The sequence below is a fragment of the Chrysemys picta genome, chromosome 7, assembly GCF_011386835.1.
Source record: "Chrysemys picta bellii isolate R12L10 chromosome 7, ASM1138683v2, whole genome shotgun sequence".
Lineage (NCBI taxonomy): Eukaryota > Metazoa > Chordata > Testudines > Emydidae > Chrysemys > Chrysemys picta.
In genome coordinates this window covers 36,090,803-36,118,474 of record NC_088797.1, presented here as the reverse complement: position 1 = coordinate 36,118,474, position 27,672 = coordinate 36,090,803, and the positions used below count along the sequence as shown (strand labels likewise).

Genomic DNA, 27,672 nt, shown 5'->3' with positions numbered 1-27,672 from the left:
AGCAGGATTCACTCTTTTCTATTAGGCACATGGCTAATTCTTCAGAGGATCCATATTGATTGTGTTAAATTACAGTGCATAAAAAGATACCTCACAAAAATATTGTATTTATAGCAGGGCTGTCATGCAGCAGTGGCCCTTTTCAAACTTGCCAATTGCCTGAAATACTTTGGATAGTGCAATATTATTTAGTTAGTAAATCTGGGGACAAACAAGGGAGTACTGTAGATATCAAAGATTTTAGCTTTGGTTAAAACAGCTAGGCTTGTAAGGGTCCTCATTATTGTAACATATTTTTCAGACATAAGAAATGCGTAACAGAGATTTTTATTTTTCTTGATTCATTCACAAAGTAAATAGATGCATCAGCTGCACAATATCTCACAGATGCCTCCACTGTCCACATTCATCTAAGAAATGCCAACATGAGGAAATCCTATAGTTTCTTGTGAAAGGGTGTTGCATCTGAGGAATTTGCACCTTAGCCTCACCATAAACCCACGGTAATGTGCAAATTCTTGAGGCTCACATTATTTATATATAAAATGACGACGATGGGGAGAGAAATCTAGAACATAAGAGCCTAAAAATCTATGCTATGCACCTAGAGTTCTAGATCTATCAGCAGAGCAGGCAGTGCAAACAGGAAACACAGAAAATGGGGGGGCGGGAAGCGCTATAATCCAGGAATGAGTGTTAAAGACCATTTTAGAGAGGGTCTTCCAGTTGCTAGGTTCAATTATATGTCTTTAAGGTAGGGGTGTTGTGTGTTTGTGTGCATGTGTTTGAGAGAGATCCTAAATTCGCTAAATTAAGTAATTAATGGGAGTTAACATTTAGATTAAGCAGCTGATGGGGATGAATTTGAAAGGAGAGAAGCAGTGGCTACCATCAGCATTGAGGCTGGGTACATATGCTGGAATTGTGCTGCTCTTTAAAAAGAAGTTACGGTTGAGTCAGGTACAGCTGTATATACCAAGATGAAGCTTTGGGGGTTGATTTTGTCATGATGCAGCTGTCTGTGTGCAGTCTCAGTGCTATGATATAATGGAGTTTTAATCTTGCCCACAAAACTAGTGCAGTTACTTACTAGGGCCCTCTACAGACTTACTTCCCTGCCTTGAGCTGGCTCACCTCACCAAGCTGGTGATGGTGTCCAAGCTACAGCTGTGTCCGTGCCCTGCCCATTTGCTTCAGGTAGGGGCGGTAGCTGTGTGGAGCCTGTTTGGGACAGATTACATGAGGGAGCAAGAGAACCCTTGCAGTCTCTGCCCTCTCTCTCTCTGAGGGCTCAGTGGCGATTAAGCCCTAAGAATGTACGTAACAATCCATGTATGTGTATCTTGTTTCAATGGATATCATCAAAATTTAGTGAATTTAGACCTGGGTGAATATTTACCTCTTGGGCCAATGGGTCTTAATATTGTCGGAGAAAAACTGAGTTCTCACTATTTTGTTAGGTACAGCAAGTCAGATGTTTTATTAACTCTCACATGTGCAGAGGGAGAGAGCTAAACAGGTCTCTCCCCGGTTACTAATTACAGCAAGCATTTATACCTTTCATTACAAAAATAATGAGGGACAGCAGCATTTTTGTTTATACATAGGCCATCTTGATATCTCATTTCCTCAGTTGTTTTGACTCTTGCCAACATACAATTATTTTCTATTCCTTATCTACACAAGGTCTTCTACACTTTATCTATGCTGAGGTCATCATGACTTCTCACACAGTTCTTTCTCACCCGCCTCACACAATCCTCGCTTCTACAAATCTCGCGTTAACAGGGTTACAGTTAGCCTGACTCTTGCTAACAAACGTCATGCATTGCAGTTTCCTTCTGTCAGTTCTTTTCTCTGCTTCCACAACCCCCCCTTTTGTACTTCTAGTACAACAAACATTCTCAAATCTCTATTTGCATCAAGTCCTGGACTTCTGATTCTAAATCAGATGCTTCAACCTTAGGGGTTTTGATTGGATGCAATGACAATGCATGATTAGCATGAACATGAAAGGTATTACTATTATTACATCTTTTACAACAACAATAACATAATCCTAAGCTAACTAATAACAATACAAGCAATAACATTCCCATAGCAATACTATAATGGGGTTGTTGTACAGCCTTTGTCATAAAGCACAATACATCATATTTAGTACATAAGGTAGATACTCTATAAGCAGTGTGAAAGGCATACTTTTCTACTTGATATACATTTTGAAGCATGTGAATTTGCCCTTGTACCTCAGAGATTTTCTGAATCTCAGGTAACAATGAAAGCAAATTTTGAAATCTATCAGATAGTAAGCTAGTCCAATTAAAGGGTATCTGGAACCTAAGGACTACTTGCAAAATTCTATCTGCAGGCCAGTAAATAATATGATTGCCTGCAGTGGTAATGAGATTAAAATGTATGTCTTGCAATGTGGTGGCTTTAACATACACACAGCTATCATTAGCTTAAAAAAATAAGTGTCCTGTCAGGGTAGTTCCTTGTCCCCTACCTTCCCAGCAAACGTAGTCATGAAGAGTAACAACTTCTCCTGGCTTCAGTTTACGGATACACTGAAGCTGTGGGGGTTGTAACGGCCAAAATGTCCATAGGTTACCTAACCCCATCCAAATGTCAGGTGTAATCCCAGGAGCACTGACTAAAAATCGATTGGGCATACCAGGTGGTCTAATTTCACAGATGTCTCGATGAATTACCCAATCCCATATGCATCCTCCCCATGGACCCGGCAGGATACGGTATGTGGGAGCCCACACCCCTGTACCGGTCCATATGCTTGGAAGGAGCACTGAGAACGTCCGCACTTCCACCCAGAAAGTTTCCAAGTATGTCTCCATGGCCACAGATCAGATGGTACTCCTGATGTGTCTGTAAGGGCAGTGGGCCAAGCCTGGTGCTCTAGATCATTCCGAATGGCCATTAGCTGGTCATTCAAGAAATCCTGAATCTCTGAGCATGCTAGATCCCACTGCAATGCCTTCCCAGCCTCAGTGATATTCAATACCATCTCTGTCAGCAACTTCTGGGTCATTGAACTAAGGGCGGAAATAACATGTAACTCATCAACTCCAGCCTGTACCTGGGTTAGTTGTGCTCCAGAAACAAGGCCAATGGCCTTCTCTAGTTGCCCCAATTTCTCATCATGTTCTTGGTTCTTAAAAATATTCCAAACTGCTGCTGCATTACTGGCCCCATCCCAAAGGGATCCGGTCAAGTCTCTCTTCTTTCTAGAGGAAATAACCCAAGCCCTCTGTTGTGCTAATCTAATGGCAGCCCCCTGTGAGCAATTATAAATTCTTGGGGTTCACTGGTAGTGATATCATATACTTTTATCTCCACTGATCCATTCAATTGTTCGCTTATATGGGATATCCTGAACCTTAAAAATATATTTTTTCAAACAATATTTAAATAAATCACTAAAGTGTGAAGGCCTTAGTCATTGGTTTTATCAAATATATGGCATTGTCTGTATTTGGATGTGTTACAGGGGTAATAGTGTAATGGAGGAGATGGCAGGGGCAATGGCAACAAGGTGCCTTTGGTACTTATCATTTAAAATCCAATTAGGGAGGGCAATACATGCTGAAGGACTTATCCAAAACACAGGGCGCAGCCTGTAGAATAAACCCCAAAATCCAATCAATACCACGTTCCCAAGCATGGGTCCCACAAGTTTCTTCCTGCCAGTGTATAATTCTTTGTTTCTTCACCAGGGTCAGTTCTTAATGTCTCTTGTAGTCAGGAATCCCTGGACTTTGTGCTTTCAATTAAGCAAGTGTTCCTTCTTCTCTTTTCCTGAAACAGTGTGGTTTAGCATCATACAGGGGAGAGGTTACTAGCACATCACCCTGTAATGGTTTTGCTTCTTCTAGAAAAATCCAGAGGCACAGTAGGTCTGTCAGTGGACAAGGGAGAGGTTACTAGCACTTCACCTTGTCTTTTTTTCTTTCTTTCTTTTTCCTGCTGTCCAGAAGACACAGCAGAGCTAGAAGGAGAAATAGGCTTATCATCAGTCGGAGAGTCCTCCCAAGGTGGAGGGGTCTTTTTACAGTGAGAAGCATGGGTCCAGGCAGGTAGTCCTTGGCACTTCACAGTGGTGGTGGTGGTTAACAGGACTTGGAAAGGGCCTTTCCAGTGTGGAGCCAAAGCAGTCTTTCGTTGATGGACTTTACGTAGACTCAGTCTCCTTGTTTCAATGAATGGCAGGGCTGCTAGGGTCTTTGGGTAGCACTTCTTTTATCTGTGAGAAAAGAAACCTAACACATTTCATTAATGCCTGGCAGTGTTTTGCAGATCTCATAGTTGCTTGGGCACATTCAGGCCCCCCTTTTCTTGGCTATCAGCCAAGTCTTAGCTGTGGGCAGTGTCCTTGGATGGTGCCAGCATCTTATCTTTGGACTGAGCTTGCTAGCTATTTTTCCTCAGTTAACTCATTCTGTTCTTTTTCCTTCTCCCCTTCTTGGCTTCTTTTAACCTACAAAGGAAACTTCCACTTTTCACTCATACACCTTTTCCCAACAATGAACACATACACATTGCCATTATACAGTACATTAGTCTTATTATTCAATGTATGCCATGTACACCCTTCCAGTAAAATAACTTTATTACAGAGCTTTGGAGCAACAAACCAGGACAAGCACACCCACTTTTGAGGAGTCCACTCGGTACAACCTCAGGTGTCCAATAGCTTTCCTCCCTCCCCAGCCCTCTGGCTAGAAATCTGAAGTAGCCAGAAGGATCCCATGGGCAATATGGGGAGTGGGTTAACCTTCCATGTCCTTGCTTCCAAAGACTGTTGGTATGCAAATTTTAACAACAATTTTTTCAATTAAAAAAAAAAATCTGGCCAATGAAGTTTCTTTTTCTTACTTAAGCAACTGTATTAGACTTTAGTATATCACATTTTCCTGATTTATCCAAACACTTTTTGTATTCCAAGTTGAATAAAAACAAGTATCTGCTTTTTGATTTAACCCTTCTATTTAATTTTGAACTAGACGGTCTTATGAAAATATTAAACCCAACAATTTTGGCCACAAGACAAACACCACAAGACAGGACAAAGAACACAAAAATAATTCCTATTGTACCAGTAAATGCATGGTACATTGAATGCTGTTCAGCTGGCATCCGTTTTCTCTGATGATCTGAAAGACAAAAGAACAGAGGTCTACCCCTTCTGGGTAGTCAGTCATTGCTTAAAATATTTCCTTTATATACACATACTCTTGTTGATTTTAGACAAAACAGAGGAATTATCCCATATTTCCTTGTATTTGTTTCATAGGCAGCCCAGGTTTCAGTGGCTTCTACCTTATTAGTTAGAAAATTGCATTAATACAGATGCTTTCTGGCTTGCTTCCAGATTCAAAGCTATCCACAGCTTAAAAATTCTTATGTAAAAAGGGACACAATTAACTTTCCCAGACTTTTGATTGCCTTTTACTTCTAACTCCTGCTTTCAAACACCCAGTGATCTGAAAAGAGAAAACACAACCTATATTGGTAGGTTTGCATTTCTTTTACCTCTGCTACAATATACACTGCACATGTTCTGGGGAAAATGCACATCCTATCCACAATTCAATTTCCACAACACTAGCCACATCAATTTCTACACAAGGTGTAACTGTTTCTTTTGTGCTTACAAAATCTCCATGCACCCCTAGTAAAGTGACAGCTCGACCACACAGAGCCAGGGGCACTGTCCTTCTCTCTCTTTTTACCAGATCTTTTATCTGCTATTTTGTTACCCAAAAACAAATTCAAATCTTTATTCTTTCCTGAACAATGGGTAAAAGCCATTTACTTAACATATAATTCAAAGGGCTATCCTTAGAGGGTTTTACCAGAGACCCACCCATCTGCCTGCTGACACTCTAACAGAGAATTACACAGAGAACAGAGGGAATTATGGCCTAATAGGATCCTATTACAGGAATTTCTACTAATACTGACCGCTACAGGGGACGGGACAGAAGGATCCCAATTCAACCTCAGAGCTTCATTGCACACGATGGCTTCCACTCTGAGGAATTACAAATGAGAGGCTCAGTTCCGTCCACACACCTAACACCTAAATGTATAAGACAGAAATTCATTAACCGGAGTCGCCAGTAACTGTCACCAAAATATCGGGTCCACCTAGCTGAGAGCCAATAACAGCCAGACAGGGATAAGGAAGAGTTGCTTTATTCAGCAGAAGAAAGGAGAGCCTTGCACCTTGGTACAAAGACTCTGTCTTACACACATTTTACCATTTCAATTATTATCCTGGGGATTTGAAATCCCCCATGCTTATAATTACTTACTCCTTTCCTTCCACTATGCCCTCAAAGTTTCCAACCTGTTCTCCAATCTCTCTATCTATTGCTTGCCCGCTTGGGCCCGATCCTGCTTTTCTCGCTGAACCGTCCCTTCCATGGGCACCAGCTTTTTCACTACCAATTTAGATAGGAGGGTGGGCTTCTCAACTAGCCCCCACCCTTCCTGGTCTCTTCTCTTAAACATTCTTACTCACAAGGCTACCCGAGTCCTCCCTCGTGAGGCTTGCCACTTGGGCAAAACGCATGACCCATTGGCATTTAACTATTCAATTTTCTCTTGTGGCAATCACACTGCTCTTACAGCATATGCAAACACAAATGGTTAAATTCTGACAAGTCCCTGAAGGACCGGTACTTGCTTAGCCAGTGCTTCCTTTTCTGCCTGGAAGTCCTGTCTCAAGGCTTGCAACTTGCCCTGGGCGTAGGTTTGAGTTGCTGCCTGGTTCATGATCTATGCTCTTAATTGCTCAATTCTAGTTATCAAGTAAACAACTCTTCCCTTTTCTCCAACTTCTCTATTGCCCAGTCCTGCTACGACTGGGGTAGATCCACCTGACACCCTTCCCGGTCAGCCGGGGTGGAAAGAGGAATGCTAAATCCCAATCCGGTTCTCAGACTTACTGCGGCTGAGAGTAGGCACACTTTCATACTCACACACGTACGTCCAGACTGGCCACGTCTGTGTATAACGTTCAGAGAAGGTGCTGTGCAATCTCCAACTTGCTTCCTCTCTTGGGAGGGCTGTTCTTTTACACCCTGAGGTCTCCTGGGCGTCTTTTCAGTGATTCCAGTCCAGGCCGGCTGCCTGTGGCTTCTTCAGCGTCCCCAAACCACGCCGGCTCCAGGGTCGCAAAGGCAGACTGTTGGATCTCACTGGACAGTTAAGCTTTGCAAATGTAATCTCAGCACTGTAACTTGTATTGCCTTTGGTTTGACTATGTCTATATTTTTTCACAGTCAGCTGGGGCCGAAAGCAGTTTTTCTTTGTACTTAGCCTGGTCTGCATTGATTCTTGACCTTGAACGCAGATTAACTTTCTCTTTATCTCTGGACCAAGCTGAATTTCAAATTAACCCGTTCCTTTCCTCAATAGACAAATTGCTCCCATTGTGTGTCAGAGGCTTTTTGGTGATTAAAAGCTCCTCTGAGATGTATGATCTTATCTAGATTGAAGGTACCTTCTAGTGGGCATTGTTTAGATGAATTTTCACGCGTGTAATGATTTCAATTCTCTAAATACCTGCAGGTTTTAGTACCATAATGTACGTACATAAAATAAGCTGGGGTACCCTTAGGGGGTGAGAGGGAAGACTTAGACTGTCCCCCACCCATTTTTCCAATCACACACTCAAAGGGGAAGGATGCCCTGTCCGCGCTAGCGGTTCATAAACTAAGGACTCTCCCTACAGGGTATTCACACAGGAGTGACTAACGAGGATAGCCATGACCCCCTACACCTCCCTTCAGCAAAGAGCGTCGGCTAATCTCAGAGAGAAAGCGCCGCTTACTCTGTTGCATCCAGTGAGATGGTCAGACTGTCAGTGGCTCACACGGAGAGGAAAAGGGGAGGGAAGATGGGTGCACACACTCCTAGACCCAGGTAGCCTCCTCGCCGGACGATGCCAGGCCGAGTCAACCTACATGCGTCGGATCTCCTAAAAGATCCTCTAGTTACCGGGCTTGCGTTAGAGTAGTTCTGGTCACGAGCCAAAAGACTTCGCAGAGTACTCTGGGCGTCTTCCGGTAACACTCAATTCACACTGTGTACACACACACACACAGACCACACACACACCAAGGCCTTATACCAGGTACTACTCCTGAGTACCTCCAGGTACTATTCCCAAGTACCTCGATGCATCACTTGAGGCAGTAAAAAACCCCTCTTGAGGCGGTAACAACCCCTCAACACAGGTGCAAACCCTATGCACCTAGCATATGCTTACAGGGGGCGGCAAACAATTCCCCTATTACGCCGCTCAGCATCTGACCTTGCTGCACAGTCAATAAGTTCGGATGGCGTGAGCCCAACAGGGGCAGACGGCCCCAGGGACAGTCCTCCTCCGACACCCCAATAGAGATTTCAAAAGGTCTCTTACCTCTATTGTGGCGCCATGGGGTTCGAAGGGGAACGATCCGTAGCAGCTGCCGTTGCCTCAGTGGGCGTTGCCATCCCGGACGAGCCCCCAAATTGTCGGAGAAAAACTGAGTTCTCACTATTTTGTTAGGTACAGCAAGTCAGATGTTTTATTAACTCTCACATGTGCAGAGGGAGAGAGCTAAACAGGTCTCTCCCCGGTTACTAATTACAGCAAGCATTTATACCTTTCATTACAAAAATAATGAGGGACAGCAGCATTTTTGTTTATACATAGGCCATCTTGATATCTCATTTCCTCAGTTGTTTTGACTCTTGCCAACATACAATTATTTTCTATTCCTTATCTACACAAGGTCTTCTACACTTTATCTATGCTGAGGTCATCATGACTTCTCACACAGTTCTTTCTCACCCGCCTCACACAATCCTCGCTTCTACAAATCTCGCGTTAACAGGGTTACAGTTAGCCTGACTCTTGCTAACAAACGTCATGCATTGCAGTTTCCTTCTGTCAGTTCTTTTCTCTGCTTCCACAATATTCACTCAAAAAAAGTTGAAAACTGCTTTGTAAAAAGACAACTGCAGAGCAGCCTCTATAAATACACCGGAATTCATGTTCATTCTTTCTTAAAAACTATGTAATTAGCTTGTGTCCCCATGCTCTGGGTAGCTTCAAAAGACATAGAAGTTAGGTTTTAAAAAATGAGGTGATGACAAAGAAGGTACAGGGGTAAGACTGTCAGTCCATCCTTTATGCTTCTTTGTGTCTCTAACGATTGCAGTGCTTATGGTAGAATCATATGCTGATTTAAGACCCTGCATTTCTAAATCTTGTGACAGAGGTGGACTTGCAAAGTCTTTTTTAAAAAACAAACACAACATACTGTAGAGCTGTTAACTCCTATTAAGTTAGTGAATATTAAAGAATTACTGAAATATGGGTTATTGACCCAGTGGGCTGTTCTGTCCTTTGGAGTGATGATGGCCTCTCTTGTCAGTCCTTCTTAGCCATTGTGCTCTGGGCTGTCAATGCAATTATAACCGTATGCATTAGGGCCTGATCTATAGCCCATTGAAGGCACTGGGAAAAACTCTCACTGGCTTTAGTGGACTTTGGGTTAGGCCCTACATGTAGATGGTAAAAAAAAACTAAATGAAGGAAGTTACTGTATTTGCTTAATGGATCCTTTAGCTGACAGTGTGCTCAGCACTGTACCATACATATGGGGACACATTCGCCACTGGCTGTTTTATAGCACTCCTAGTAATGCAAAGCAGCCAGAAACCTGATTTAACCAGCCAATTACAATGAGTTTAAACCAATTTGCACTGTTGGAGTGTGCCAGTTAAATTTTCCCAATAATTTAGCTCAGGGGTTCTCAAACTGGGGGTTGGGACCCCTCAGGGGGTCGCAAGGTTATTATATGGGGGGGTCTTGAGCTGTCAATCTCCACCCCAAACCCCACTTTGCCTTCAGGATTTATAATGGTGTTAAATATATTTAAAATGTGTTTTTAATTTATAAGGGGGGGTCGCACTCAGAGACTTGCTATGTGAAAGGGGTCACCAGTAAAAAAGTCTGAGAGCCACTGATTTAGTTGTTTTGCACTACCCTCCTTTACAAAATTGTGGAAATTTTCATTTTAAATTCAAATATTTAATATCTTTTTAAAAATCCCTGAAACTATTAATTTCAAGATGGGCTGTTTTTTGTTTTTTGTTTTTAATTTTTTGTTTATTTTATTTTTTAGCCTTTGCCCCAAAAGGTAAAAAAAATCTAGGTTGAGAGTTTTTCATTCAAGTGTCACTTCAGAGAGCCATTGTCTTCAGTGGATTGAACTTTTTGAACTTAGTTCTACTACATGCTAGTGCAGGGGTCTCAAACTCAAATGACCACGAGGGCCACATGAGGACTAGTACATTGGCCTGAGGGCTGCATTTACGGACACCTCCCCCACGCTGCCCTCGGTCCCACCCCCACTCCACCCCTTCCATGAGGACCCGCTCCTGCCCCGCTTCTTCCCACCCCTTCCCTGTCCCCATTCCAACCCCTTCCCCGGGAATGGGGAACTGCGGCCTATGGAAACTGCTAGGGGCAGTGCCTGAAGCAACAGCCACACACACCCCTGCGCCCCTCCTTCCCCAGGTTCTGTCGGCTTCCCGGAGCGGCACGGGGGCAGGGTGGGCAGGGCAGGCATGCAGGGAGCCTGCCCTGCCCCCAGTGCGCGTCGGGCCGGAGCCGCTCTAGGTAAACGCTGGGGGAGGCCAGGGGGGCCGCGAGAAGCTCATGGGCCGCAGAAAATAACCCCGCAGGCCACGTGTTTGAGACCCCTGTGCTAGTGTGATCTAACAAACAGTGCCAGCACATGCTTAACTTTCAGCATGCGCATAGCCCCATTGACTTCGAGGGACTTTGAGGACTTGAATCAACGGCACACCACGTGGTGAGGCACGGCATGGTGACAAGTGTCTGCCTGTGTGCATCTAATTGCAGGATTGGGACCTCACTGTGTACTTTGGCAAGATCGCAGCTTGGTTCATTGAAGGGACTTTGTGCAAATTCGCACTCTGGCTCTGATGTTCCAAAGAGCCAGCACTCACTGTTGTTCAAGGTTAAATAATGACACAAAACTCTCTTGAAATAAATCATGCAGGCAAAATTCTTTCCATGTTTAATGCCCATGTAGTTAGAGCTGTCTGAATATTGGACTTTTCAGTTTGTTGCCCATTCCAAAAAACAAAAAATATGTTTTGGGTGAAATGATGTTTGAGTCCAATTTTGAGCATTTAAAGTGTTTTATTTGTTTATTAAAATAAAATTAAAGCACATTTAGAAACAAAATCATTTCATTTCAAAAATGTCAAAAGGAAATGTAAGGGTTTGTAATCGATTTTTAAAAGGTTTTTAACTGAAATAATTTGTCAAAACCAACACAAATGCATGAAATTTTAGTGTCACAGACTACATTTTTGCCTGAAAAAATTTTGAATAAATTTTTTTGCTGAGCACTACAGATAACCCACCTGGGTATAACTGAAAAGTAGAATTTACACCTCTGTCTACATTTTTCTCCTATTTTACTGTAAAATGCCAACTGGCACCTGCCATAGGCTTGGAATTATAAAAATTAAATAGGATCTTTCAAAAGCAATATTTAATAATCTGCATTTTATATTACTGGATGTAAAGCAATTTGTCTAATTTTTAACAGTTTTCTTTTCAGCAATGAGAACCTCATTAGTATGTCTGTTCTATTCTACCACAATCAAAATTGGTTCTCCCAAGCCTTATGGTTAATTTATAATAAATAAATAAAGATATCATGGAAATTCGGGGTAATTATGCAGAAATATTATTATAGCCATTTGTCTTGTGTTTGTGAATTGCAGAAATGAAATGTCTGTTATAGGTAAAGCTAATTTACATAGAGACAGAAGATAATGTCGACTAAGTGTACAGTGAATTAATCCCATGGTCATTTCTAGAGAGAGCACACAAGCTGAATTTAATGAGTTGAACTCCCTTTAGAATGACAGAACTGAGGCATTTGATCCTTCATGGCCAGGCACAGTTAGCAGTATTTGCTCAGAAAGAAATGTGTGTTGTTTGTTAAATATACTTCCCCAGGCAAACAGTAGTTGGAAGTTTGTGTTTCCCCTGCCTTGCATAGAAAAACCCTTATTCATCAAGATTATTATTATTATTTATTTGGATTATCATAGCATGTAGGAGCCCTATTCATGGACCAGAACCCCACAGCACAAATAAATACTTAATCTCATGGTCAGTTTTTGCAAACTTAAGCAGTTTTGCCTTTTAAGGCATTAAAATGGCAGAGGGACATATTCTTCTCTATTACACCAGAGTAACTGCATTGATTTATTTCCCATAAAAGTTGCTGCCTCTGAGACCATCTTTGAGTTCAGGTACCTTCAGTTCAGAGAGGAGCATGGACTTCTATGGGGCAGTTTATGACTTAAACCAGTGTAACTGAAACCAGAGTCTGGTCTAGGGTTGCTAACTTTCTAATCGCACAAAACCAAACACTCTAGCCACACCTGTTCCCCGAGGCCCTGCCCCCTACACTGCCCCTTCCCTGAGGCCCTGCCCCCTGCTCACTACATTCCCCTTCCCTCATTCGCTCTCCCCCACCTTCACTCACTTTCACTGGGCCGGGGTAGAAGTTTGGGGTGCGGGAGGGGGTGAGGGCTCTAACTGGGGGTGTGGGCTCCGGGGTGGGGCTGTGGATGAGGAGTTTGAGGTGCAGAAGGGGGCTCTGGGTTTAGGGGACTCAGGGCTGGGCAGGGGCTGGGGTGCAGGGGGGTGAGGGCTCCATCTGGGGTGCAGGCTCTGGGGTGGGGCTGGGGATGAGGGATTTGGGGTGCAAGAGGGGGCTCTGGGTTTGGGGGGGCTCAGGGCTGGGGCAGGGGGTTGGGGCTCAGGGTTGGTACACAGGCTTACCTCTGGCAGCTCCCGGTCAGTGGCGCAGCAGGAGGGCTAAGGCAGGCTTCCTGCCTGTCCTGACTCCACGCTGTGCCCTGGAAGCGGCCAGCAGGTCTGGCTCCTAGGCAGAGGCGTGGCAGGCGCGCTGCTCTTACCCACAGGCACCGCCCCTGCAGCTCCCATTGGCTGTGGTTCCCGGCCAATGGGAGTGCGGAGCCGGTGCTTGTGGCCTCCCCTGCCTAGGAGCCAAACCTGTTGGCTGCTTCCTGGGTGCAGCATGGAGCCAGGACAGGTAGGAGCCAGCCTGCCTTAGCTCCACAGCACTGCCGATCGGACTTTTAACAGCCCGGTTGGCGGTGCTGACTGGAGCCACCAGGGTCACTTCACCCAGTCAAAAACTGGATTCCTGGTCACCCTAGTCTTATCCAAACAAATCTCTCTGGGATTTCTTCACATCACTTTCATACTTGAATGAGTGACAACTTTAAAGGTATGAACTTATAGAAATTCAAGGCACCAAAGTCCATTTCCTCAAAAGCCAAGCATTTTGCTTTGCTGACATGTTGCCTATTTGTTCTCTTCAAAGACAGAAGAGTCTCAGAAACTTGCCTGTCTTTTGACTAGGCCCATGCTGCCAGCTCCTTGAAATGTTTCCTTTGCCACTTGAAACTGCTCCAAACCCTTTCTAAACATGGAAGTTGCCAAGGCTGATGACAAACAATAGAGAGTAAACATTTGCACAAAAACAAAGAAAAATGAAAGCTGGCAATGATTTCTAAGGTGAATTATACCCCAGTCTACCAACAGCTAAACTGTGGCTTTGCCAAAGCCCCATGTGTAGGCTGGTTCCTTGTTGTGATGCCCTAAGCATGGGAAACAGAAGTGACTTAAAGAGTCAGTGTCTGTCTCTTGTTTCCTCGCTGATCTGGGAGAGGAGGCAGACCTTTTACCTGGGGCAGTATACTTCCCCCTGTTCTGCCTGGCACATGGGGTATGGACTGGAGCCCAGGCAAGGCTGCCAAGAGCGGGTTCGGGCCCTGGTGAAAATTTTTTTTGGGGCCCCCCAGCAAGGGTGGACCGGCTAAACAGGGCCAACGAGGGGGGGGCGAAGCCGGGCCCCGGGCCCCCTTCCGGACCGCCGGGCCCCGGTAATTTGTACCGGCTTCCCCCCTGTCTCATCGGCCCCGAGCCCAGGCTCTGCCTATTCTGCATCCCCACCTGAATGGATGGAGGAGAAGTGGCTCTGGAGTGGAGGCTGCTTCCTCCTGCCCCTGGAGCTGCTATCTTTTATGTGGGTAGCAGGCTCAGGGGAGTAGGGTGACACCTTCCACTCTCTGACTCCTTGGGCAGATATGCAGGATGGGCCACAATCTGCTCCCCCAAAATTCAGATAATCACAGAATTATCAATGGATATATGCAATCACAGGATGTATCCATCCCTACACAGATATAGATTCTGGGTGTATATCATGCATGATATCTTACCACAGATGTGGAGGTGATATTGATGTGATAAACGGTGTCTAGTGACTGCTTTAAATTGTTTGCCCTCTCTCTTCTAATCCATGCATAGCAGGACTGCTACTAACATTCCAAACTTCTGAGCAGCTTCAGGCAACCTCCATAACCTTTAAAAATCAACCTGCTGGAGAAATATTTCCTTTCTTGTCCTCAAAATTACACTGGTGCAAGTGTTAGGATAAGAAGCGTCAGTCCTATACCAGTAATGGATTTAAGGTCCAGTATCTCACCTCCCTACAAAACTGGAAATGGGAGTTTCACATCATCCGAAAGGGGAGCTTGCCTGACCGTTTTATGTGGTGTTATAGGAGTGCTCTATATCTGTATATATGTAAATAGTAAAGGTGCTAGTAGATGGCACTCAAGAATATGTAAAATTGCTCCTGGGTTTTGTAAAACATGTATGCTGCAAATTGATTCCTCAGTCAGCTTTTTGCAAACAGTCGCTGGTGAGAAGTTACACAGTCTGGGCAAAATATTGGCTTTTGCAGCAAGTAGTGCCAAGGGATGGATAGAGTGCGATTGTGGTGCTGTGTGAAGTCGCTCTGAAGCATTCTGCCTCACATTGCCCTGGATGAGGTCATCGAATGGCATGTTTTACACCCACTATAGAAATACACAGCATGGGCTCCATCTGCATATGCTTCCAGAGGCGAAGGGAATAGTGTTGCCAACTCTTAATGATTTTATTGTGAGACTCACAATATTTGATGTTTTTCAAAAAGCTCCATCTTTTGGAGTCATGTAACTGCATTTGAATCTCAGCTTTCATTGCAAAAGAGTAAGCTTCTGGCCCTTAGGGTTGCAGAGAGCAGCTTGAAAATGTGAACCCTAAAGGCCCCAAAACCAGAAGAGATAAATAAAAACACGAGTATTATTTTTTAAAGATCTCATGATTTTTAAGCTGATCACATGACTTTTGAGCCTGACACGATTTTTGACTGGTTAGGTTGGCAATCCTGAGGGATGGGAAGAGGTAGTCGCCAATTAGCTCTGTGACATACCAGTGTACACTCCAGACTAATGAGCAGCTGTGTCACCCCTGCCCTCTAACCTGGGGTGCCCTTTGCAATGTTTTGATGCTGTAGCTTTTAGTCTGGACTGCTCCCAAACTGCCTCCAGCATGCAGGTCACTCCCAGCTATGTCTGTGTGTGTGCTGCAGCCACACCTTGGCTCTTACCAGCCTTGGGTATACTGCAGGGTGACCCCAACATACTGCCTATCTTAGATTTCCCCCCCAGGAATGTGTGTCCTGTACTGCCCAACCCTCTCCTGCACCATACAAGTTTATAGAAAGTCCATTATTGCTTTAACAGAAATAGTATGCACACAACTTGCCACCCCAAATGGAGTTTCCCAGACACTTCCATTTAAACACACTGGATTAGATAAAACAATAAAACAAGTTTATTAACTACAAAGCGAGAGAGATTTTAAGGGAGTGCAAATAATGAGGCATAAAAGTCAGAAATGTTTACAAAAAAAGAAAGTTAAAATGCTCTTGGTGCCTAACTTGACAAACTATATCCGATTCAAGCAAAGTTTCTCACCAGATGCTTTCAGCAGTCTTACTGACCGAACTTCAGGTCAGGACCCCTTCTCCAGTTGAACAAATGATTCCTTTGTTGCTTCTGGTGCGATGAATATGATGGGCAGCAAGAGAGGCGGTGCATTGGGGTGGTTGTTCCTCCTTCTTATAGTATCAGTCTCCCTCTGAAAAACATTTCCAGCTGAGATTCAGGAGGCAGAGGCAATATAGAAGGATGTTCCCTACTCCTTTTTCCTCACCTGTTCGAGCATCCTTTGTTTCCCTTACTGCTTGATGACTCTGTTTACTGCTTAAATGCAAATTAAGCAGAGCACCCATTCCTTTGTTTGAGACAGCCCTGTTTCCCAACCTCAGTTTGGAACAGGTGTTAATAACACCATACAGTGGAATCTTGTAACTTCACATACAGTATTGCCACACACGTTTTATCAGGACAATAATGACCAGCAAATTATGAGTTTTCAAATGATGCCTCACAAGGCATGCACTGTTCAAAGATTATTACAACAGTGTGTAGGATGTGGACATAGGGGTACATTGTTACAAGCTCCCCATCCTGCTGGCCAGCCCCGCTTTGGGTTACGAAGTACCCCTGAACATACTGTCAGTCCCACTGCCCTCAGCTTCCACTCAGTGGGCAGCAGGAATACATTGTCTGGCCCTGTAGCAGGAGTGTAAGGGATAAAGAGGGCCCCTGCACCTACACAAGGTGAAGCTGCATATAACCCGCTGGGGAAACAACAAACATCAGCAAATGTGAATGTTACCTTGTTTGGCTAGGATGCGGAGCTCCAATTCCTTACAAAGCTGGTCTGGTTGCCATCCAGTTCTGGAATTGATCATATTTCCAATGGGATGTGTTGCCATGAAGAATCCCGCCCCCAGCTCTCAGTCTGATCAATGATGGTCAGTCTTTACTTGCAACTTCCTGCCCCTTTCTCCCTCCTCATTTGTACTGAGGTTCCCTTCCACCCTCCCTAAGACTTGCACTGTGCAGGCAGTAGGGCAGGGGTGGGCAAACTTTTTGGCCCGAGGTCCACATTGGAGTTGCAAAACTGTATGGAGGGCCGGGTAGGGAAGGCTGTGCCTCCCCAAACAACCTGGCCCCCACCCCCTATCCGACCCCTCCCACTTCCCGCCCCCTGACTGCCCCCCTCAGAACTTTTGACCCATCCAACGCCCGCCCTGCTCCTTGTCCCCTAACTGCCCTCTCCTGGGACCCCTGACCCAACCGCCACCGGTACCCCACCCCCTATTCAGCCCCCCTGCTCCCTGTCCCCTGACTGCCCTGACCCCTATCCACACCCCCGCCCCCTGACAGGCCCCCGGGACTCCCACGCTTATCCAATCTCCCCATTCCCCACCCCCTGACTGCCCCCCAGAACCTCCGCCCGATCCAACTGCCCCCTGCTCCCTGTCTCCTGACTACCCCCTGGGACTCCTGCCCCTTATCCAACCCTCCGGCCCCCTTACCATGCCGCTCAGAGCAGCATGTCTGGCAGCTGTGCTGCCCGGCTGGAGACAGATACACTGCAGCTCTGCTCTGCAGGAGTGTGCAGCCCCTCCTCCCAGAGCGCTGCCTGTATGGCTGCGGGGGATTGGGGACAGTGGGGGAGGGGTGGGGGCTAGCCTCCCTGTCCGGGAGCTCAAGGGCCGGGCAGGACGGTCCCGCGGGCCGTAGTTTGCTCATCTCTGCAGTAGGGGGTGCTTCAGCATGGGTGGAATGCTGAGGCCTGCTCTCCTCCCAGGGGCTACGCCCAGTCTTTCTGAGAACCTCTCCCTTTGGAATGCCCTGTTCCTACTCGAGAGAACACAAAACGGAATCCCACTAATAGGAGTAAAAAGAGCCCAAAGGGAAATGGACAGGCAGCTCCAGAGACCGGGAGAACCACTGAGGAAATTCCCTTGGGCCCAGGGGTAGAATTGATGGAGGGAGCAGAGTGGGGGAATCCCTCAGCCCTAGTGACAAGTGTGGTTGTAGAAGAGACAAGGAAGCCAAGACCCATGTGGAAATATCCTGCTTCACAATGTATATGGTGAGTTGTAACAGGAGGGCTTTTTTTCCTTCTCCACCAATGTCACCATCTCCTAATTTTATGTGAAAGTGTCCCAGAACAGTGTGCTTTCACGTAGAACCCAGGTCGCCGTGGAAATGTGTCCATTGAAAATCCAAGTCTGGATTGAATCCTCAATATACCCGTCAAAGCAAAACGTGGACCCGCTGGGTGAAACCTGAGCAGGTTTGAAGAGTCCTGCTGAACGATGCTTGTTTTGCCATAGTCAGTGACTCAGCTTTGCTGTGGCGGTTGTGGCTGTGTTTAGCTGATGTCACTATGAAGCTACTGCAAGAGTTCACATTGGCGGAGAGTCTCTGGGAAAGGAAAAATCCTTCACACTTGGAGAAACGCCATGGAGTGCTGCTTTCTTAGGGAATGGATTTGAGTTTTTATTTTAAAATGGTATCGCTGCAAAAAAGGCAGCAGAGCATTAAAACTCCTCAAGTGGAGGAAAGCATTTTCTTGGATAATGCCTTCAATTCAGAATATGTGTCTATTATAATAAATATGCCAACTTTGCCTTCATCTTCTTCCAGCATAATAGAATATGAAAAGAAAACACTGCATGAAAAGCTTTTGGCATAAAGAGACGAGGCTACCCTGAAGGATTTGGTTAAGTCAAACTTACCCTATTTTTGGGAATTGGAAACATTTGGCTGCACCTTGTGTTTTGTAGGAGGATGGTATTGTCTCATGACAAGTACAATCAACTCCTGAAATGCTTCACGTTGAGATAACAATCCATGACTCTGCCTGCAAAGGTTTCTAAGTGGAGTTGTCTTAAGGAGAGCAAATCTGTAAAATGTAGAAGTCTGGGACACAGCTCCTCAGCCAGTGCAAATCAGCATGTCTCCTGTGAAGCCAGCAGAGCTACACAGAATTTACGTCAGCTGAGCATCTGGCCCACGGAATGTATAGTCTAGTGTCTTTATTTCCTCTCCAATTTCTTCCTTTATAGGTGGTACAGAATTGCTCCTTAATTAATTGCAGGCCATGGACAACAACCAACCCCTTAGACTGTTTACATTTCTGGATAAGACTGTCGCTGAACATTCTTTGTGGTTAAATATTTCTCAAATTCCATAGAAGACTTTATAACTCTTGCTAAAGAGACAACAGCATAGACCATATTGAGAGAAAAGAAGTTTGTTTCCAAGAGATACATACACATGGGTGTGTTTTCTTGACAGACAGATCTTTCCGAACTGTGCACTAATACATTTTTTCTGTAGGATCCAACAGTCTGAGAGGTCAAAGGCTCGATTCTGCTCTCGGTTACACCCTTGCAACCTCATGGGTTTAACTAAGCACAGAATTGGATTCAAAGTCTGAATAATAGAGCTGGAGTTTTAGTCTTGCTTAGATTCAAGGATAGAAAGCTAAATAACACCATTTGAATAAAGGGAAATTTTATTTTATACAATATTATGTAGATGCAACACAGAAAATTACTCTTCAAACAGGAAATTTATGTCACAGGTCACTCATTGGCACAGAGATCCTCTCCCCTCTGCTCACTCCCTACCCAGCACATCTTATATCAAGCCCTGCTTTTTTTCAGGCTGTCCACATAAACCCCACTTCTTTGTGCCCCCAACATCCCTACTTACTCCCATAGCTCCCTACAACTCCATATTCCTTCAGAGATTTCCCCCATACCTCTCTCCCTTTTTCATTCCACTGCAAACAGCCAGCACTTACTGGCTGCAGTTGAGAATTTAGCCCCAGTCTGGGAAAAGTCACATATTTCTAAATTTCTTTTGAATGTCCATTACTTTTATTCACCTCCTATTGGGCGTGCCCCCCTTGAGAAATCTACACACCTCAAAACTTAGGCATCCAAAATTAATAGACATTTTCAGACACATGCCTATGCCTCACTCTCCCTATCTGTAATGGAGATACTTCCTTTCTCAAAGGCTTCTTATGAGGTTGTGACCCTAAGAGCCCTCATTGCCCACTGACAGAGGGCTCACTATATTGTAACTCATATCAGATCTGACACACTCACTACCCCTAACACACTGTTGCCATAATATGTATCTAAAAGGTGTCTTGTCAGATTTCATGTGTAAATTGGTGACACGCTGGTCTGGAAAATCATTGCACAATGTGTGTACGGGTTGTGTACAAAAAGTTATAGATGTGTACTACAAATATGTTCTTAAAATGTATTTGGGAGGCAGAGCATAAATCCAGCCTGCCTAGACAAAGGAATGTGGATTCACCAGTCTGCCCAGCTTGATTATAGGTGGAGGACAATGAAAGTACATTCACATATAAGGTAAACATAGCCATCAAGCTAGCAAGTAACAGAGAAGGGAGCTTAGTGAGCTCACTGGGGGTCCCATGATGTCCTCCTGGCTCTTGAGTCAGAGACAATGGACTTTGTCTTTTTGCTACCCCCTTATATTTTCCATTCTAGTTACCATCACTTATGGGACAAAAGTGGCCAGAGCTCTTGAAATCTGGGAAAGGTAGATCCTTCAGCCATGTGAATTGAAGTCTCTGGGAACTGACTGCGGATGAGAAATTGCCTGAGATTAAGATTGTAATCTATTAAATTTTAAACACTAGAAAGCATGTTCTATTTTTGTTCTGTTTGTAACCATACTTGTCTCTTTTTCTGTTTAGTATCACTTAAATCTCTGTTAGTTTTGTAATAAAAGAATAAATTTATTAATAATTATCTCAGGGCTGTGTCTTATGTGGGTCTTCACCTAACCTAGCACACTGATGGGGTATGCACTCTTCGGAGGCAGTGAATTTAATAATTTCTGTGTGTGTCCTAGTGAGAAGGACTGACCATTGCAGAGAGATGTCTTTAGGGAACTCTGGAACTGGGGTTCACTGATTGTTACCTCCAAGGCCAGGTTTAGACTGGCAGAGTCTTGAGGAGTTTGCTGGTGAGGTCGACAGACTGATGTGGCAGGGATCTGACATAGACTAATCTCCAGTAAAGCTCTCACATGCTGAGGCAGAGGTGTAACACAGTGGCTTATAGATCTGAGCATCCTGAACAGAATGTCACAGAGGCTTACAGTAATTTGCCAATAGGTGAACTTCTTCTCTGAGCAATAGGACAGCATGTGGTCTGTCTATCATATAATTTCAGTTAAACCTTATTTTGTGGGATTAAGTGGGATTTAAGCAATTCTGAGCCCTGTGTTTGCTCTCTCCACAGGGGTGAATTTCATTCTAGTCTTTGTAACAGCTTAGAGAGCCTTTTATCATAGATAATATGTAAGGGCAAAGTGTTGTTAATAATGTGAGTATTTTAGGAAAGGATCTGCCACTTAAAAACAAACAAGCTTTTTACTGCATTTTTTTAACAATCTATTTCTAGATCCGAGGGTGGAGAGAGCAGATAAACAGCGCATTTATTCTGAAGAAAAGCTATTGTGTATCCAATGCTTTGCCAATTTTAAAGAAATGGCTTAATTGGTCCGCCTGGTTGTAGTGTGTAGGAAAAGAGTATTATCCCTTTAAATAGTTGAGCCCTCTAGCGGTGCTCACTGCGTTCTATGTTTTACAAGCTGTTCCAAACAAACTAGAGCAGTGTCGATAGGCCTTGCCTGTTTGTGCATCACTAGTAAAGGTGGTTATTTGGGACCCAGCTGTGCCCATGTGGAGTTTTCATGTTTTTGTCGTTGTTTAAAGATTAAAAAACCCGAGTACCATTGTGCTATGATACATGGGTCATTACACATATTGAATCTATTTCCCCATGTTAAGTAGCCGCACACCTTCTTGTCAACTGTCCAAAATGGGCCATCTTGATTATCACTACAAAAGTTTTTTTTTCTCCTGTTGATAATAGCTCATCTTAATTAATTAGCCTCTTACAGTTGGTATGGCTATTTCTACTTTTTCATGTTCTCTGTATGTATATATATCTTCTTACTATATGTTCCATTCTGTCTGGGCTGTAGCCCACGAAAGCTTATGCTCAAATAAATTTGTTAGTCTCTAAGGCCTTATCTACACTACGAGAGTAGTTCGATTTTACTTGCATCGAATTTTTGGAATCGATATTGCAAAGTCGAACGTGTGTGTCCACACTAAGGACAGTAATTCGACTTTGTGCGTCCACACTAACGGTGAAAGCGTCAACATTAGAACCGGTGCACTGTGGTCAGCTATCCCACAGTTCCCGCAGTCCCCTCTGCCCATTGGAATTCTGGGTGTAGCCGGCAATGCCTTCTGGGTAACAAAATGTGTCAAGGGTGCTTTTGGGTAACTGTCGTCATCCGTCCATCACTCCCGCCCTCCCTCCCTGAAAGCGCCGGCGGGAAATCATTTCGCGCACTTTTCCAGTCATTGACAGCGCGGACGCCACAGCACTGCGAGCATGGAGCACGCTGCGACCATCGCTGCAGTTGTGGCCGCTCTCAACGCCTCGCAGCTTATCATACAGGTTTCCCTGAGGCAGATGCAGAAAAGTCAGGCGAGGAGGCTACGGCACCGCGGTGATGTCCTGAAGTCTGAGAGTAGCACAGACCTCTCAGAAAGCAGGGGACCCAGCGCCGAGGACATCACGGCGGCAATGGGTCATGTTGATGCCGTGGAACGGCGATTCTGGGCACGGGAAACAAGCACTGAGTGGTGGGACCGCATAGTGCTGCAGGTCTGGGATGAATCCCAGTGGCTGCGAAACTTTCGCATGCGGAAGGGAACTTTCCTGGAACTTTGTGAGTTGCTGTCCCCTGCCCTGAAGCGCAGTGACACCCGGTTGCGAGCTGCACTGAGTGTACAGAAGCGAGTGGCCATAGCCCTCTGGAAGCTTGCAACGCCAGACAGCTACCGGTCAGTCGCGAACCAGTTTGGGGTGGGCAAATCTACCGTGGGGGTTGTTGTGATGCAAGTAGCCAAGGCAATCGTTGATGTACTGCTGCCAAAGGTAGTGACCCTGGGAAACGTGGAGGCGATCATAGATGGCTTCGCAGCGATGGGATTCCCAAACTGCGGTGGGGCCATAGATGGAACTCACATCCCTATCCTGGCACCGGACCACCAGGCCACCCAGTACATTAACCGAAAGGGCTACTTTTCCATGGTGCTGCAAGCACTGGTGGACCACAGGGGACGTTTTACCAACATCTACGTGGGATGGCCGGGCAAGGTTCATGACGCTCGTGTTTTCAGGAACTCTGGTCTGTTTAGACGGCTGCAACAAGGTATTTACTTCCCAGACCACAAAATAACTGTTGGGGATGTGGAGATGCCTATAGTCATCCTCGGGGACCCAGCCTACCCGCTAATGCCCTGGCTCATGAAGCCCTATACTGGCGCCCTGGACAGTGAAAAAGAACTCTTCAACTACCGGCTGAGCAAGTGCAGAATGGTGGTGGAGTGTGCTTTTGGCCGTCTCAAGGGGAGATGGAGAAGCTTACTGACTCGCTGTGATCTGAGCGAAACCAATATCCCCATTGTTATAGCAGCTTGCGGTGTGCTCCACAATCTCTGTGAGAGCAAGGGGGAGACCTTTATGGCGGGGTGGGAGGTTGAGGAAAATAGCCTGGCTGCTGATTACTGACAGCCAGACAGCCGGGCGATTAGAAGAGACCAGCGGGAAGCGCTGTGCATCCGGGAGGCTTTGAAAGCAAAGTTCCTGAGTGAGCAGGGTAACCTGTGACTTTAAAGTTTGTGTACTGAGAAGCTAAACCTGCCCCCGTTTCTTTACCCAGTTAATGTTGACTATCCTATCCAGTTACATACCCCCTTCACCCCCCTTCCAACACACGTTTCGAAATAAAAATAGTTCAACTTTGTTAAAGCACACCGTTTTCTTTAATACTGTTTTCGCGAGAATTTTTTAAAACTGGGACGCAGACTGTGGTGCGGAGCGGGTGTAGTGTAGTGACGCGAATGCAGCTTCTAAACTCAAGGATTGACAGGCTCCGCTGCGGTGGGATGGTTGTTTCAACGGAGCCTGTCACCCCTCCTGATCGGGACTGTGTGTATGGGGGGGTCTATGTGACTTTGTGGCAGGGGGAGGACGGTTACAGATCCCCTGCTGTGTGGCTCTGTGATCCTGCCTAAGGACCGCCGCTTAAGATCTGTAACTGCCCTCCCCTGCCACAAAGTCACAGAGCAACCCACCCCCCACCACATAACATGAAAACAACCTCCCAGACTAACCAGGGTAACTAGTCACTGCATCACTGCACTGTGTATGTGCCCTGCTGCTGTGCCTGCCCCCGACTATGTACCCTGCCAAAGGTGACTGTCCTGTCCAATTACCAACCCCCTTTCCCATCCTCCTCCAAAAGAACATGATTGAAACAGTAGTTAACAGAAACGTATTTTTTATTATCAACTACACATGGCATTGGGAGGTGAAACTTGGACGGGGGCTTGTGTCAGGCGGGAAGGAAAGAACTTTTCAAATTTTGGGAAATGAGAGCCTTCTGCTACTAGAGCTCTCTGCAGGGGTGGAGTGAGACTTAGCAGGGACTCTGCCGCCTCTCCTTCTTTGCACTTTGGGTGAGGTAGGTATGGGACTTGGTGGCAGGGGAGGGCGGTTAGAGATGGACTGCAGCGGGGCTCTGTCCTCCTGCCTCCGTTCCTGCAGAACATCCACAAGGCACCGGAGCGTGTCCGTTTGCTCCCTCAGTAGTCCAAGCAGCGTTTGAGTCGCCTGCTGGTCTTCCTGCCGCCATCTCTCCTCCCGATCCATGTTGGCTTGGTGCATTCGGGTCAAGTTCTCCCGCCACTGGGTCTGCTGTGCTGCCTGGGCTTGGGAACAGGCCATAAGCTCAGAGAACATGTCCTCCCGTGTCCTCCTCTTCCTACGCCTAATCCGCGCTAGCCTCTGGGAGTGTGATTCCAGGCTAGGTTGTGAGACAGTCGCAGATGGGGCTGTGGAAATGGGAAAAAGGGAGTGAATTCCTCAGAAAGAAAAATGTAGTTGTGAACAAAGAACATAGTCTTTCTCTGTGAACAAGACCATGCGCAGCACCTATCACATGCGCACTCAGCACAAGGTCGAATTTTCGGCCTTCGCATTCAGTGCCTGGGGTCTTGCACAGCACATTTGAGAAGCGGGGCAGCACAACGGAATTTCTGTTGCAGGCAGACATGGTAAGCCGTACACTTGTGGCAGTTTAAAACTTTTATATTACCACTGGCCTCATTTCACATTTAAAGCTATGTCAGTTCCTGCACCAGCAATCCGGCAAGCGGGAACTCTGCCCCTGTCCCACCCCCTCGCGGCTGTCCCCGGGAACGATCCCTTTCGGCTGCCCCTCTCCCGCCTCCACCGCGTGGCTACAAATCAGCGGTTACAGTTCTGTAAAGGAACGGGAAAGCAGTCCCAACACTAACATTCCCCTACCTAATTAAAAGCAGGTCACCATGGGCGACATCACCCTGATGAGGATCTCTGAGAGCGACAGACAGAGAATGCTCCGGGAAAGCCTCCAAAGACCAGGGCCGTATGCCGCCCTGCTATGCAGAGCAATGATTCCCGAGTACTTGATAGTCTCGTGGCGCGGCAACGTGTCGTACTTCGGAGGACCCAATAAGGCCGCTCTCCCCAGGAACCTCATGCAACGGCTTTCAAATTACCTCCAGGAGAGCTTCATCGAGATGTCCCAGGAGGATTACTGCTCTATCCCCGGACATATAGACCGCATTTTACTGTAGCTGCAGTAGCAGGGAATAAACAGTAGAGCGGCTTGTGCAGGACAATCACTGAAAACCGGACATTGCTAGATTTTTTTTCAAAACTTGCACTGCCCATGACTAAACCGTTAAGCGCATAGGGCACACTAATCATGAACAACCCATTCTTTTAATTGTTAATATTCCTGTTTTGTTAAAAATAAATGTTTAGATGTTTACAACACTTACTGGCTGATCCTTCACCAGATTCTGTGTCCGGGGTAACGGCTGGGGACGCTTCGTAGGGGATCTCTGTAAGGGTGATGAAGAGATCCTGGCTGTCGGGGAAATCAGCGTTGTGAGCGCTGCCGACTGCCTCGCCCTCCTCATCTCCTTCCTCATCTTCCCCGTCCCCTAACATGTCGGAGGAACCGGCCGTGGACACTATCCCATCCTCAGAGTCCACGGTCAGTGGTGGGGTAGTGGTGGCGGCCGCACCGAGGATGGAATGCAGTGCCTCGTAGAAACGGGATGTCTGGGGATGGGATCCGGAGCGTCTGTTTGCCTCTTTGGTCTTCTGGTAGCCTTGTCTCAGCTCCTTGATTTTCACGCGGCACTGCGTTGCATCCCGGCTGTATCCTCTCTCTGCCATGTCTTTAGAGATCTTCTCGTAGATCTTTGCATTCCGTCTTTTGGATCGCAGCTCGGAAAGCACGGACTCATCGCCCCACACAGCGATGAGATCCAAGACTTCCCGATCAGTCCATGCTGGGGCCCTCTTTCTATTCACAGACTGCACGGCCATCACTGCTGGAGAGCTCTGCATCGTTGCCAGTGCTGCTGTGCTCGCCACGATGTCCAGACAGGAAATGAGATTCAAACTGGCCAGACAGGAAAAGGAATTCCAATTCAAATTTTCCCGGGGCTTTTCCTGTGTGGCTGGTCAGAGCATCCGAGCTCGCACTGCTGTCCAGAGCGTCAACAGAGTGGTGCACTGTGGGATAGCTCCCGGAGCTATTAGCGTCGATTTCCATCCACACCTAGCCTAATTCGACATGGCCATGTCGAATTTGGCGCTACTCCCCTCGTCGGGGAGGAGTACAGAAGTCGAATTAAAGAGACCTCTATGTCGAACTAAATAGCATCGCAGTGTGGACGGGTGCAGGGTTAATTCGATGTAACGGCGCTAACTTCGACATAAACGCCTATTGTAGACCAGGCCTAAGGTGCCACATGTACTCCTGTTCTTTATATGTAGAATGTTTTACCCTGTGCCATTTATAGCAAAATTTTTAAATGCTCACTCTGCATTTTTTGGGATGTAATTTGTACCAGTAGAAAAATAAATAAATTTCAGTCTTGCTCATAGTAGTTACTTGTCAAACTACCTAAATGTAAGTACAAATCTTTAAGACTTGCACCGGCAATTGATAGGAGGGTATTAATAAAAATGTTTGGTCCTGCAGCAATGTAATCTACAGGAGTTTTGACAGGAATTTTCTCTGGGTGGCAATGATGTCCATAAAAACAGGGAGCCAGGTCTCTACCCTACCCCATAATTCCCTGCCCCTGCCCCAATATTATTAGACTTCGGTTACCTGGTCAGGATACCATATTGATTAATATCATAGAGTATGCTATTTATTTTTATTACCCTGATGCTCTTTTGATCACACTGGGAAACTTGTACTGAATGTACAGATGCATAGCACTGCATATCCTCTGTTTTATTTTACTGACTCCTGATACTCAAGACATACACCCTCTCAGTTGGTCTTTATAGGCCTTGATCCTGCTCCCATTGAAGTCAATAGCAAAGCCCCCCTTGATATCAGTGGTGCAATACCAGTCCCATACTGTATGATATGTAATACATAACAGGAGGTCCTAATTTATTTAATCAGTTTTCCTATTATTATTAATTATTATTTTATTGGTAGTTAAACTTTCTAGATCAATTCAGTTAAAGGTTGGTTTCCACGCTGAGAATTGAAGTAAAGACAAGTCTTAGAGTTGTTAAGTGGAATCTGTTACCAGTGTGT

The 27,672-nt window shown here is 45.7% G+C and overlaps 2 protein-coding genes across 7 annotated transcripts in view; one reads left to right on the top strand and one right to left on the bottom strand.

The window, feature by feature from the left end:
* FBLN2 (fibulin 2) overlaps positions 1-27,672 on the top strand; it is a 193,979-nt gene that overhangs the window by 70,664 nt on the left and 95,643 nt on the right. The gene's annotated exons all lie outside the window — the stretch shown is intronic.
* Positions 24,317-26,456, bottom strand: LOC135972608 (uncharacterized). The gene is made up of 2 exons (XM_065551190.1): positions 25,880-26,456; positions 24,317-24,886 (listed from the first exon to the last, which is right to left on the bottom strand). Exons 1-2 carry the CDS (start codon positions 26,454-26,456, stop codon positions 24,411-24,413), a joined length of 1,053 nt encoding a protein of 350 aa, XP_065407262.1. The 3' UTR covers positions 24,317-24,410.

Excerpts from the sequence above, each read along its gene's own strand:
- LOC135972608 (XM_065551190.1), bottom strand. The coding sequence starts at position 26,456 with ATGCAGAGCTCTCCAGCAGTGATGGCCGTGCAGTCTGTGAATAGAAAG. Across the intron at positions 24,887-25,879 it reads ATCTGGTGAAGGATCAGCCA|CCCCATCTGCGACTGTCTCA; the intron begins GTAAGTGTTGTA and ends CCATTTCCACAG.